The 12,948-nt window shown below is 38.2% G+C and overlaps 1 protein-coding gene across 3 annotated transcripts in view; it reads left to right on the top strand.

The window, feature by feature from the left end:
- The window catches only part of LOC131440424 (gamma-aminobutyric acid type B receptor subunit 2), a 53,912-nt gene extending 41,495 nt beyond the window's left edge, over positions 1 to 12,417 (top strand). For all 3 annotated transcript variants that reach the window (XM_058611694.1, XM_058611693.1, XM_058611695.1), the window contains exons 6-11: positions 1,444 to 1,779; positions 1,835 to 2,138; positions 2,200 to 2,272; positions 2,324 to 2,666; positions 2,723 to 2,867; positions 2,922 to 12,417. In XM_058611694.1, the coding sequence (XP_058467677.1) occupies positions 1,444 to 1,779; positions 1,835 to 2,138; positions 2,200 to 2,272; positions 2,324 to 2,666; positions 2,723 to 2,867; positions 2,922 to 3,673 (1,953 nt within the window). In that variant the 3' untranslated portion in view covers positions 3,674 to 12,417. The remainder of the gene's footprint in view (positions 1 to 1,443; positions 1,780 to 1,834; positions 2,139 to 2,199; positions 2,273 to 2,323; positions 2,667 to 2,722; positions 2,868 to 2,921) is intronic.
- The last annotated feature ends 531 nt before the right edge of the window (positions 12,418 to 12,948 follow it).

Raw genomic sequence — 12,948 nt, 5'->3', positions numbered from 1 at the left:
TCCATCGTCGGGGATCAGGCGAGTAGTGCGGCGCGACGTAGAGGCATTGGGTTGTCGAGGCGCCAAAGGTGGATCGAGAGGGATAAAGATAGAAACTCAGGAGCTCATTTTCTCCCAAACGAAGAAGTGCATGAGCACAGCCGAGATGTATATAGAGAGCAGGAGCTCATTTTCTCCCAAACGAAGAAGTGCATGAGCACAGCCTCCCCCGAAGTATTGAGCTTAGCTTAGTTCCGGGGGGATCAAGGCAAGATGTCCAAGGTGTTTTAGTGGGTAAGGTTCAGCCAGTCCCACTCGCTGGTTCACAATAGCGGTAGCTTGACAACTACTGAGCGCGTGAACTGGGAAAGTACATAAGTATATTTCACCTTGTAAAAAAAAAAAAAAAAACAACACGGACTTAGTCGTTAAAAAAAAAGAAAAAGTTTTCGGTTACTATATCAGAGCTCAAGTCTACTTGTGTGACCAGCAACTAATGACGGTTGAAAAGGTTCTGAGCTCAATTCAGAATATTTTTTCTCTTTTTTGCATTGTCGCTTTAAATGAGTTTTTGAAATTGCGAGTACTCATAACTCTGTGATTCTGAACCTGGAAGTCGGATAAGAATAAAATTTAGGAGTTTCGTATTAAAACTTGAATTTAGGAAAATCGGTTGAGCCATCTAGAAGAAAAATGAATAGCTAAAGTCGACACGTTTGACCTACGAATTGGAACAGCTTTGATACCAGTTTAGAAGATTTTTTCCCCTATTTTGCATTTCTTCTTTTAACGACGAATTGGAAATTTCAATTACTCATCACCCGTTGATTCCGGAACCGGAGGTCGGATGAGACCTTTCATCTAATCTAAGCTTATAAAAATATCGGTTTAAAATTTTAAACACGCATTACTCTGTGATTCACGGGCCGGAAGTCAGATCCGGCAAATTCAGAGAGTCCGTATGGGAATGTAAGGCTTTTCCTTTGAATCTAAGTCCATGCAAATCGGTTAAGCCATCCCGGATAAAAATCTGTGATTTGCTTTTTGAAGTTTATGACAACTATAGAGATATAGCCCGATATAGCCGAAATCGATTCATAGGATCATAGCCGAAATCGATTCAAAGGATCATCGAGGAATTTGTCCTACAAATTAAATAATTTCGAGCCCAATCTATACGATCTTTTCTCGTTTTCGCATCGTCGTTCTAAACGGAGTGAAATTTCAAATATTCATCACTCCGTAGTTTCGAATCCGGACAAAATTAACTTTCATTTGAATCTTAGTTTTGGTAAATCGGTGAAGACATCCTTGAGAAAAGTAAGTAAGTTCGTTTTTGGAGTTTTTGGTCTGCTTTTTATGCAACTCTTCATCTTTGCCATATTTGCAATAAATTCATTTTCATATGAAAACTTCCCTACAAAGTTACCAACAGATTTAAAATATTTCGTTTTATCCTTTCAGGAACATCCCACATTGGAGGATGTTATCATAGTTCAAGAGAATGAATACTGCCAGTCCAACAGAATGACAATCTTTATTGGTGTTATTTACGCATACAAAGGACTATTACTAATCTTTGGCGCTTTTTTGGCTTGGGAAACTCGACACGTGTCAATTCCAGCGCTAAATGATTCAAAACATGTCGGATTATCAGTTTACAACTGTGTGATCATGTGTGTGATGGGAGCCGCTATAGCTTTAGTTCTGTCTGACCGCAAGGATGCAGTGTTCATACTGATATCTCTCTTTATAATTTTTTGTACAACAGCCACATTATGTTTAGTATTTGTCCCGAAGGTAAGGTTAAATGTGGACAGCAGTCATTAAAAAAAACTAATAATACTCTGTGCAGTTGGTAGAACTGAAACGCAATCCAAGCGGAGTGGTGGACAAAAAAGTACGTGCAACATTGCGACCAATGTCTAAGAATCGACGGGATTCATCAGTTTGCGAACTTGAACAACGAATGCGAGACGTGAAACAAACTAATTGTCGTTTCCGAAAAGTACTGATGGAGAAAGAAGCAGAACTTCAAACACTCATCAAACGTCTAGGCCCTGATGCACGTGCTTGGATAGGTCTAGAAACAAGTTCTTCCGAACCAGATGTTAACAAGGAATCCGTCAAAATTCAAGTGAAAAAAGATTATGCTAGCGGTAAGCTGTAGTTACTATCGACGTTTAGTGCTGTACTAATAGTTGAAAATTATTTTTATAGAAGGAACTGAATTCACATCGATTGGTAGTCTAGTCTCGAGCAATGATACGTTGGATTCTGTTGCTCCAGAAAGGTATAAGATAATAAAGTATGCGATTTCTCATTAACATAAATTCGTTCGTAGGAAAAAGAAAACTACAGTTCTATTACCAGGTGAAGAAATTCCTCCCAAACCAACAGTTTCGATCGTTACCGGCTCTGTATCTAAAAGTAGTTTGGTTAGCACAGCATCCAATGTTCCAATAGCAAATGCAACGATGACTACCGCATCATCATTGATGACAGCGATTTCTGCTGCGGCGCAAACTGTAGTAACTGCTCAATCAGCAATGGCTAAACCAATTCCGTCCGCTGCAAATAGCATCGGAAGCTCGACTAGCGTTCCACAAGATCCGAACAAACCAATGTTTAACGATGTTCGCAGGGATTCAGTATCCAGTTCGAAGTGGTCACCAGGGCACATAAAAGTAAGTTACTAAATATCGCATCCATCGAACTAATGACTATTTGTTTAAAATTCTAGGATCGAAATGAAGATGAACGTAGCTATCAGAATACAGTAAAAGTGAATACTCAAGTAAACGGAACGTCTGCTACATCATTAAACCATTCGAACAACGAGCTTAATCAGGTGTGTCATCATAGTAAGCCGAGTAGTAAAACTAGAGGTAATATTTTTACAATTTCAACGGAATCATGCATTCAGTTTTGTATTTTATAAGAACAAGGTCACGAGCCAGCGCGGAGAGTCAGCGTACAGACGTCATCCTCCTTGAAAGGTAACTTTGTCGTATCTCAGAGTGATCTCTGGGACACACATACATTGTCGCACGCCAAACAACGCCAATCCCCAAGAGGACAATCACGCTGTCCAGATCACGGTCACCCACCGCCACAGCAGCAACAACCACCGCAGCAACCTGCACAATACGACCACGAACGTGAAAATAGTACGGCATCATCACCCGGTCCTATTCAGCGGAGTGTATCGGAGAAGAATCGAACCAAACACCGTCATAAACAGAAATCCACTGCATGTCAAAGCGAAACCGATAGCGAGCGTGAACAACGTGACTATCAAAACTTCTCGTCATCTGTGTGCTCGACTGGCAGTACAACCGCAGCAGCTTCCACTCCTGGAGGCTACGTTACACCGACTAAGATATCTTCTCGGAAGCTATCGAAATCTCAACACTCGCATCATCACTCCACTCCAAATGTGGCACCGGAGAAAAAAGCTGGTTTCGGATCCGGTGGAAGCACTCACATCAGACATCGCAAAAAAGAATCCAGTTCTAAGCCAAACTTGTACGGCGCTTGCTCCGAATCGGAGCTGCTCGATGGCGATACGGCTATTTTGCCAATCTTTAGGAAATTGCTTAACGAAAAGGACTCTAAGTATAGGACTAGAAATATGGTAGGAGCTAGCTGCCCTAATATATCGATTAAATGTGATATTGTTGAGTATCTGTAAAGAATAGTTTCTCGTTAGTCTGCTACATTTCTACATGAGGGTAAATTTGTTCTAGTAAGTAAAATCAGAGTTTGTAATATACTCTATTTAAAAGTTCGATTGCCATTGAAATTTGACGATTGCCAACCTAAAGTATGGCTCGAAATATTACTAGTAACTATTTTAACTTTCTTTTGATTAGAATCAAACACGACTAAAAATGTTGATCATTGTTTCTAATTCGTTGATACATTTGGTCTTCCGTTTCACCAGGTTTCGCCGTCGACTATTACCTTACAGTATGATTTCATAACTAGTACTACAATTCTACTGATAGTGGCCCTTATTACCGTTCTCTCTCCACTTTCACATTCACTTCACTTACATGTTACTTCACTTGATTTTACCTATTGCCGGTATCACGCATAGTGAAGTGATCACTTTGGTGGAAAAACTATTTTTTTTTCAACAAAATGTTGGTGGCGTGATGTTCATAATGACATCAAGGCCTTTATTACCGTTCTCACTTCCACTTTCACATTCACTTCACTTACATGTCACTTAACTTGATTTTCCCTATTACCAGTATCACGCATAGTGAAGTGATCACTGTAGTGGAAAAAACTCATTTTTTCAACGAAATGTTGGTGGCGTGATGTTCATAATGACATCAAGTTCATCCAAATAATTACTTTTGCCTTTGAAGCGACTTCCGTACTGAGGACCTAAACTCACTTCACTCGATTTTCACCGTGAAGTGATACCGATAATAAGGGTCACAGTCACTTCACTTGGTTTTCACCGTGTAGTGACACCGGTAGTAAGGGCCAGTGAAAATTCGTATCTGACGTGACAGAATGTGTTTGTTTCTTGCCCGGACTGTTTCAACTACATTTTGGGGATTCATAGTTATCTGCTAATCTTCACAAGATTAGTTATTAAAAAAAATGACTGATAATAAGCATAGAAAACTACAAAACCAAAAACGTGTATAACTATTGTTGAGGCCCGGGTTGGCGGTTCAATGCATAGGACGCTTACAAGCCAGTTGTCGTATGTTCGTGCCCCGAGAAGGAACGATTCATAGTGGCAATAGAACCATGCATTTATAGTCTGTGTAAATAAAATGGCAGGATTTCAAACAGAATATCAAATGTGAAACTTTCTCAAGTGAACTTTTGTTTTAAACGATATTTTGGAAAAGGCGCGTGGTTAATGCCAGAGACATAACTGGCTGACAAGAATACTAACAAAACTGACATGCTTCCTTCACACCTTCGAATATCGATAGTCGTTCCCATTAGCTGATTGATTGTATGATTTAGGCAAATTTTCACTTCGTTTCTAGAAATGTAGCGATTCATTCTAAGGAGTTATTCACGTCCAACATATTCTAACACACAATTGGGACAAGAGAGTTCAAATTGCTTAACCGAGGAACTGTAAATGGAGTGAATTTTCTTCAATGGAAAAAAACATATAAAATCGTTATTTGGGATCTATTTTAGGTTCTCAGATGATCTAAACAAAATGCAAGGCCTCTGCTACTTAATGTCGTTGCAAATAATTATCATATTTCCAATGCGAATGGAGTACGAAGGAAACCTTCCTACTGATTGTTTCATTGATATCTCGATCACAGACTAAATGAAAAAGCCTTATTTAAATACTGCGTTATTACACACTTACAGTTAATAAGACGGGACTCACGAGTCACGAAAACAAATCCCAGCCGCAGAGCTGCACACGGTACGAATTAAACTAGTAATATTTCCATTTCAATGGAAAAGATATCAAAAAGTTTTTGGAAACGGTTTTTTGGTTCTTAGAAAAACTAAACGATAAAATTTCTTTCGTGTTAAACAAGTTTTCTCGCATTCACCTCTAAAATAAAGCTTCTGCGACTAAATATTGCCACTGGTGTGAAAGCAGATTGGTCAATAAGCCACAGAGAAGAACCAGTGAAATAATAAATAATAAACTTATATTTAACCTTGATTTTAATCATCTTTTGCCGAGGTTTGGAATATTGTAGTTTTCAGTCACTTATTGTGCATGGCCGGCTTCAGTTGCGCTATGATCTTATAGCAACCAATATTTCATCTCCAGTATGACTACCACTAGCGGGTAACAATCCTGCTACACCTGCTAGCGACTAATTGTGTTAAATCGCTGCTCTTTTCCCGTCTTATGCACAACAAGAAATGATTGAATTTCGACCAATTTTCGACGTCTCTTGGTTTCAATTAATACGGCACCCGATTCGGATTAACGGGTGGCAACTAAAATTTTGGAATTTCTTTCTCAAGCTGTCAAAAAAAGACAAACATAATTGGAGAAGATCTGATTTATTGAAATTAAAGATACATTGTTCATTGTTGAAAAAAATAGTGAACATTTGAAAACAGTCCGTAATCGGATGTTCGGCGAAGCTTCCGTTTGATGTCGGAACAGGAGCGTTGTACGGCCTTCATGTCAACTTTGCGAATGCATCTCTTGATTGTACCAATCAACTGTTAGCAATTCGTGGCTCTCCAGTTATATTTCCTAAGAACCAAGGAGTTCAAAACCCCGAAGAAATCTTCGATTAGGCGACACTGATTAGGCGACACTGATTCAGGAACGATTGTGTTTTTTGGCGCAATGCGACAATGTACAGCATCATTTTCTGTTCAAACTTATGTTCAAACTTAAACTAATACTTTATGTTCGGATGTACAGTAGAACTTTCCGTTGAATAGTATCGATCGTTTGCGGGAATCTGCGTCTTCGAAAGAGGGAAGTAACTTTCGTCGTCCAAAACAAAACTTTTTCCGGAAAAATTTTTAATCAACCAGCGGCATTGGGAATTCAACGTTGAAATCTGTGCGTCAGTAAATTCCGGGGCACGTGTCTTCTTTCGGTACTTTATTCCGAGTCTTTTCAATGTTTTACAGATGTACTGGTGAGAACAGTTGAACTTTTTTGCGGCATCCCTTTGACTCAGTGAATCCTTGTTGTTGAAGGCACGAAAAAGAGAACGAAGTCCTTTTGCGTCCATAATTTTGGCTGGTCTTCCACTACCTTCGTTACGAGCAGTTGTTGAGCATCTTAGAATATTGTAAACTGTCGAAGCCGCAACATTTTTGCTTTTAAAATGTTGTATCGTATACTATCAGGTGTATTTTGCTTCCGCCGTTTTCCGATAGGTGGCTATACCGGCTGAGTTCGGTCAAAATACATAGATGATAATGCCTTTAAAGTGAGTGTGTACAGTGCCTAACGAATTGTCATCGCCGTTTCAGTGATAGTTGTTTTTGTTTTCGTATTATTCACGCTCGAAAATGTCTGTTCATGTGCCCAATTCTCGCCATTTGCGGGAAGTTTTACTTTTATGTTACAATTCGAAAAAAATGCAGCTGAAGCGCATCGAATGCTCTCAGAAACTTTCGGTGATGCTGCTCTTATTGAAAGAACGTGTCGGGAGTGGTTTCAACGTTTTAAAAATGGTGATTTCGATGTCGAAGACAAACATGGTGGTGGAAGAGTTTTTTTCTTTTCAAAGATGAACAACTAGAAGCATTGCTTGATGAAGACTCGTGCCAAATTCAAGAAGAGCTTGCCGAATCATTGGGAGTGAGTCAGCAAGCCATTTCAAAACGTCTCAAGGCCCTGGGTATGATTCAGAAAGAAGGAAACAGGGTGCAGTACGAGTTGAAACCGAGGGACATCGAGCGCCGTCCATTTGTATGTAAGCAACCGGGTTGACGGTTCAATGCATAGGACGCTGGTCTTACAAGCCAGCTGTCGTATGTTCGAGCCCCGACCTGGAAGGATTCTTTGTGTCAGTAGGATCCATAGTACTAGCCATGCAATGATTCTGTACGCTAAGAATTGGCTGCGAAGTCTGTTGAAACAGAAAGGCCAAATTCCACGGAAGGAATGTAATGCCAAGACTTTACTTTGCTTTAACTGCTTCAAAGACAAAGTCGTAAGGGGTTTTTACATCGTATCGTAACCGGTGGTTCGATACGATAATCCTAAACGCAGAAAATCATGGGGAAAGCCCGGGCATGCTACTTCGTCGAAGGCAAAACCAAATATTCACGCAAGATGTTGATTTGTATTTTGGTGGGATCAGCTCGGTGTAATTTACTACGAGCTCTTAAAACCGGGTGAAACCATCACAGGAGATCGCTACCGAACGCAACTGATGCGCTTTAGTCGTGCGCTAAAAGAAAAGCGGCCACAATATCAAGAGCGACATGACGAAGTCATCCTTCAACACGACAATGATCGGCCTCACGTCGCAAAAGTGGTCAAAAAGTACCTGGAAACGCTGAAATGGGAAGTCTTGCCCACCCGCCGTATTCCTCAGATGTCGCCTCTTCTGACTTCCACCCATTCCGTTCGATGGCACACGGCCTGGCAGATCAACATTTTCAATCCTTCGAAGAGTTGGAAAAATGGATTGATTCATGGATAGCGTCAAAAGAGGACTCCTTTTTTCGATCCGGGATCCGAAAATTGCCGGAAAGATGGGAGAAAGTTGTCGCTAGTGACGGACAATACTTTGAATAAAACATCTGTAAGCACTTTTTCGCAATGAAGCTTCTAACTTTGGAAAAAAACGGCGGAAGCAAAGTTGTACACCTGATATTTGCCGAGATTTCTGTGCAGTTCGTAGAACTGTACAATGCACTCGTGAAATACTTCTTGTTTCGACGGCATTTTGAGCCAAACTGAGCAAGCATGAACAAAACAGAAAATACTAGCAGAAAAAGGAGAAAGAGAGCTAACACATACACACTCTTAGTTCTTTCTGAGCTCGTTTGTTGTTGAGCATACAGGCCTCGAAAAAATTCCAAAATTTTAGTTGCCACCCGTTATTCCTCTTGCTTTTAAACATTGACAAATCGTTGGCTCGTTCTTCGTAATCGAAATCAAAATTGACACTTCTAAACCGTGCAACAAACCATGCCCGACACGTACGCTCAACTAGAGAACGCTCACACACTCACGGTTGTTGTTCTGCTTGGCTGAAATTATGAATACAATCTATTTTTAAGGTAAACATTCTAAAAGATTTTAGTTTTCATCACTATCACCTTGGAGGAGCTACACCAACTAAGCTACTCTGGCACATGTGAAAACACGATTAGGTCAATATGATCAGCATCTAACGGGGAAGCAAATTGGAAAACTGACAGTCGAATTCAATTATGTAATGAACACCGCTAAAATGTGACCGCAGAGACGGGACTCGAACCGGTTACCAAACTCCTAATCGGGGAAATTGTTTTACCAATTACACTACCCTGCATATGAACACACGTGAAGAGAAAGTCCAATTGACTAGGCAGAAACCAGGCATGCTGCGCTGTACCTGGTCACTACGGCATTGTTTCTCTGATGGAACAAACCAGCGATATTAGATCAGGGGACAATCAGTGTCCTGGTTGATGATTTTTCTCACGTTGGACAAACTGCAGTTTACACGCCGTTGAAAACTGGTTCAACTTGCAGGTGGTGAGGTTCTATGCAGAGAAGTTCAAAAAAGCTGGTTTAACGGTATGAAAATTGCTTAAAAGTGTGGAATTGGCGATTGTGTGGAAAAAGTGGAATAGATTTGTAGGAAACCAAATGTGCTAATCAAACCTTTTACATATAATTTCGTTTATGAGAAAACGGCCCTTACTTTTCAAATATACCTTGTATAACTATTATATAGTCTCGTTTTTCTGTTTTTGACTATTTTTTCGACTAAATTACTGAATAGTGTTCAAGAGCTTTACAATTTCAGTAGCAATTGCACTGTAAACTCACCGTCTAATGTCAATGGCAATCAATTCCTAACCTCATTGGCAATCCACTGAAGCAATAAAGCGAATGTGGGAATAATTTATGATTACCTAAATTTGAAACGTTCCCGACATATTTTGCGTTCGCACTACAACAACCAACAGAATAGTTCTAATATATAGTCTAGAAGGAAATAAAAAAACAATTTAAAACCGTCTTCCTACCGACAAGCATGAAACATTTCAAGCACACAGCACAGCATAAGCTGAACATAAATGCACAAAGCTCATGTCATAATAATAGTAAATACACGACCTTGTTCGACAAGCACGTTTGTCAAACTCAGTTACTTTCTGTTGAAGGAAGCTCAACAATAATGCTGAAACAGCAAATTAGCCCGTATGCACATTGTAAGGCATGTATTTCAACGTTAGTTGGATATTTTATATTCGAATATAAGAAACGTAAAACTGTAAATATCTGCACATTTTTATCAAAACCAGTCGCAATAAAAATGAATAGCCATTGTTCATCGAAGTAGACGATAAAAATTAACAACCATACATTGATAACTTGACTTTTTTAATGCGATAGACAGGATGAATGCGTGAAAACTGATCGCCAAGCCACGAGTGGTAAAACTTGCAAATCTAACTATACGTGAATAGCTATTAGTTAATCCTCGTTTTCATCGATTAAAATTATGTCAATATTTAAGACAAAGCGCTCCGCGGAAGGAATCATTGAACCACAAAAAAGCATGTTCGTCTCAAAAGGGCTAACGCACATGAAGCTGAAATCCGTAGAAGTATAACAAACTAAAACTAGGACAAATAAAAGTCTGTCTCGGTTGGGATTCGCTACGTTCTTTTAATTTTTATTTTTAGTATCTGCTTTCATGTTTTAAGTGACATGCACAACATCAGTTTTATATGAAAAAAGAAGTTCATTATAGTAATTCAATTCACAAAGGCTATACTTATAATTATTTATTCATTCCACAAGAATTATTATTACCATTAAATTAAATTAACAAATCGTTATTGTTGAAATTATTTGTTGAAAATTGAAAGAAAAAAACATTCAAAATAACTGTTTGTATTGTTTACAATAAAAATGTTTTGACTTAAGTGACATTAGTTTCGTTTAAGCCACAAGGGCAAGAGAGATTATAGACTCTAGAAGTCGCAAACTGTAAGCGAATCGCAAAAAATATCTTTTTGGTCTAGTTACGATTAATTCGGAGTGATTATAAAATCTAAAAATCTAACCTACAAGTCCATTTCTCACTAAATAGCTACTCAAAACGACCTGTCAGCCAAATTCTGGTAATCCATTTTACATTCATTGATAAAAAACTCATAAATGTGAAGGTAACATTTAAATTTGGATTCAGTGGAAGCCAAACTTCGACCACTGTCAAAATAATTTTGGCAGCATTTTGTCATTCTCTAAACGGTCATGTTTTGCCTTTGCCTTATACTGAGACATTCTTCTGTTTTGTTTCATGGCATGTTAGAAATGCTCTAAATTCAAATACATGTACCAAGTTAAATAACAGAGTTTTGAAATCAGAAAAAAAATTAAGATGGGAATGTTGGTACTTCCCACAGTTTTTAAAACTTGTGATGATTCAACTCAATCAGTCTAATTAAAAATGTAAAGTCTCCCTTTCTCTGTGATTTGAAACTTACCCAAAATAATAATAAACAAAAAAGGAAGGACACTGATGCCATGTAGAAAACCCTGCCGAATTTTCCACACGTTTCCTACGTAGATTACCTACGGTATATTATCTAATCAGAAACAAGTAAAATACGTGGATTTGCAGAAGACTCTGAAATAAGGATCTCGAATAAATACATTAAGGGTCAATGCGAACTTCAATCGATTTTAGTTTTGAAAATATATAAGGTTTGGATTTATTCAGGAATTACATTTTTTTTTTCTTTGTGACGAATAATTCGAAATTGATACATTAAAACTTATTTTAATTATTTGAAACCGCTAGTTTTGCCATCGATCTTACAATCATCGAGGTGAATTTTGAGATTCTTGGTCAATTTGATCAGATTAATGTGATCTAAAATAATTATTCACGAGTTTTTTGGGTACAAAAATCTGGGTGATACAATTTTATAAACAGGACAAAACCACGTACTTGTAACAAGTGGGCAAAATCACATTTGACACAACAGCAGTCATTCCAATTCGCTTTTATTTATATCTGTGTGAGTGATCGCTCTTTCTTAGTTTTCTATTTCTTTCATCACATTATTGAGCCTCAGGACCTTATTAAGACTGTGTATTTATGACGCTTGTGAGTTTTTCAACATGCACGATGTTTTCTACATAGAATACATATCACCCTTGCCTAAGATTTTGCGAGAATGAAATACTATGCAGGTTCGATTACAATGTTAAAATTGAAATTACGATTTATGGTTCGCTCAAAGTGTCTTCATACGCTAATTGCAACTTTGTAATAATTTTTCGAAAGGCCAATTGAATTACTTATAATCATTGAAAAATGGATTGTGCTTCTATTGTTTTGGTAAAATACCTGCATTGAATGCACTGGATGCGATTTCTAGATATTACAATCTTTTTCTTTTGCGAGTCCCGCCCCAGGACTGAATATGTGACGCATTACAGATCAGCAGAAATAAAACTTGATTCATTTCTATCACTTATAGGAAGTGAATTTCACTAGTATAAAGAAACCCCACCAAAAGCTACGCAGTCGCTAGGAAGATAAAATAGTAACGGTTGATGCAATTTGTATTGAAAACAATTATCAATTCAGATAAAAGTTTGTGTATATAATCAGATGAGTTCACGAAAACGAACAATAACTTCTCAGAATAGCGCTCAAGTTGTATCTAAGGATTGTATCTGTTTGTCTGTAAAATGTTATATAGTCAAATTGTTGGAAAGGTTCGAAATGAAAATTTAGTTTCAAAATAAAACGTATGTAAATTTTATTATTTGTACTATCACAAATGATGACCCTCCACATGTTGCCTGAGAAGAAATCCCGGAAGCGCCGGCGAGCGCGATTCAAGAGCACCGAATAAAACAGTTTCGGCATTTTCTTTTCGTTTTGGCAAAGAAACCAAACCTTGCCCAAGTTCAAATCCCAAAATAAAGAATTTTGTAGATTTTTTTTATTTATTTGCTTTCGCATAAATAAAGCATTATATGCATTACTGGAGGTGATTACCATATACCATTCGATTCAGTTCGTCGAGACTGAAGCATATGTCGAAGTGATGTGAACTTCGTTTTTCAACAGACTACGCAGTCGATCCGTAAGTGTACCGGTAAGCTACATGGCTAGTGCTACGATTAGAGATTAACAATCCATTCGTGAACGGTTCAAAAGTGTTCTTCTAAAAGAATTAATGCACAGCTTTCTTAAATAGCCGCCATAACTAACTTCAGTTTTGCAATGGCTGAGTAGAAACATAGAAATATAGAGAGATAGATAGAATAGTCAAATGAATGAACAACTC

Source organism: Malaya genurostris, chromosome 1 (genome assembly GCF_030247185.1).
Source record: "Malaya genurostris strain Urasoe2022 chromosome 1, Malgen_1.1, whole genome shotgun sequence".
NCBI lineage: Eukaryota > Metazoa > Arthropoda > Insecta > Diptera > Culicidae > Malaya > Malaya genurostris.
The sequence above is the reverse complement of the archived record's forward strand: the minus strand, read 5'-3'. Positions and strand labels throughout refer to the sequence as shown.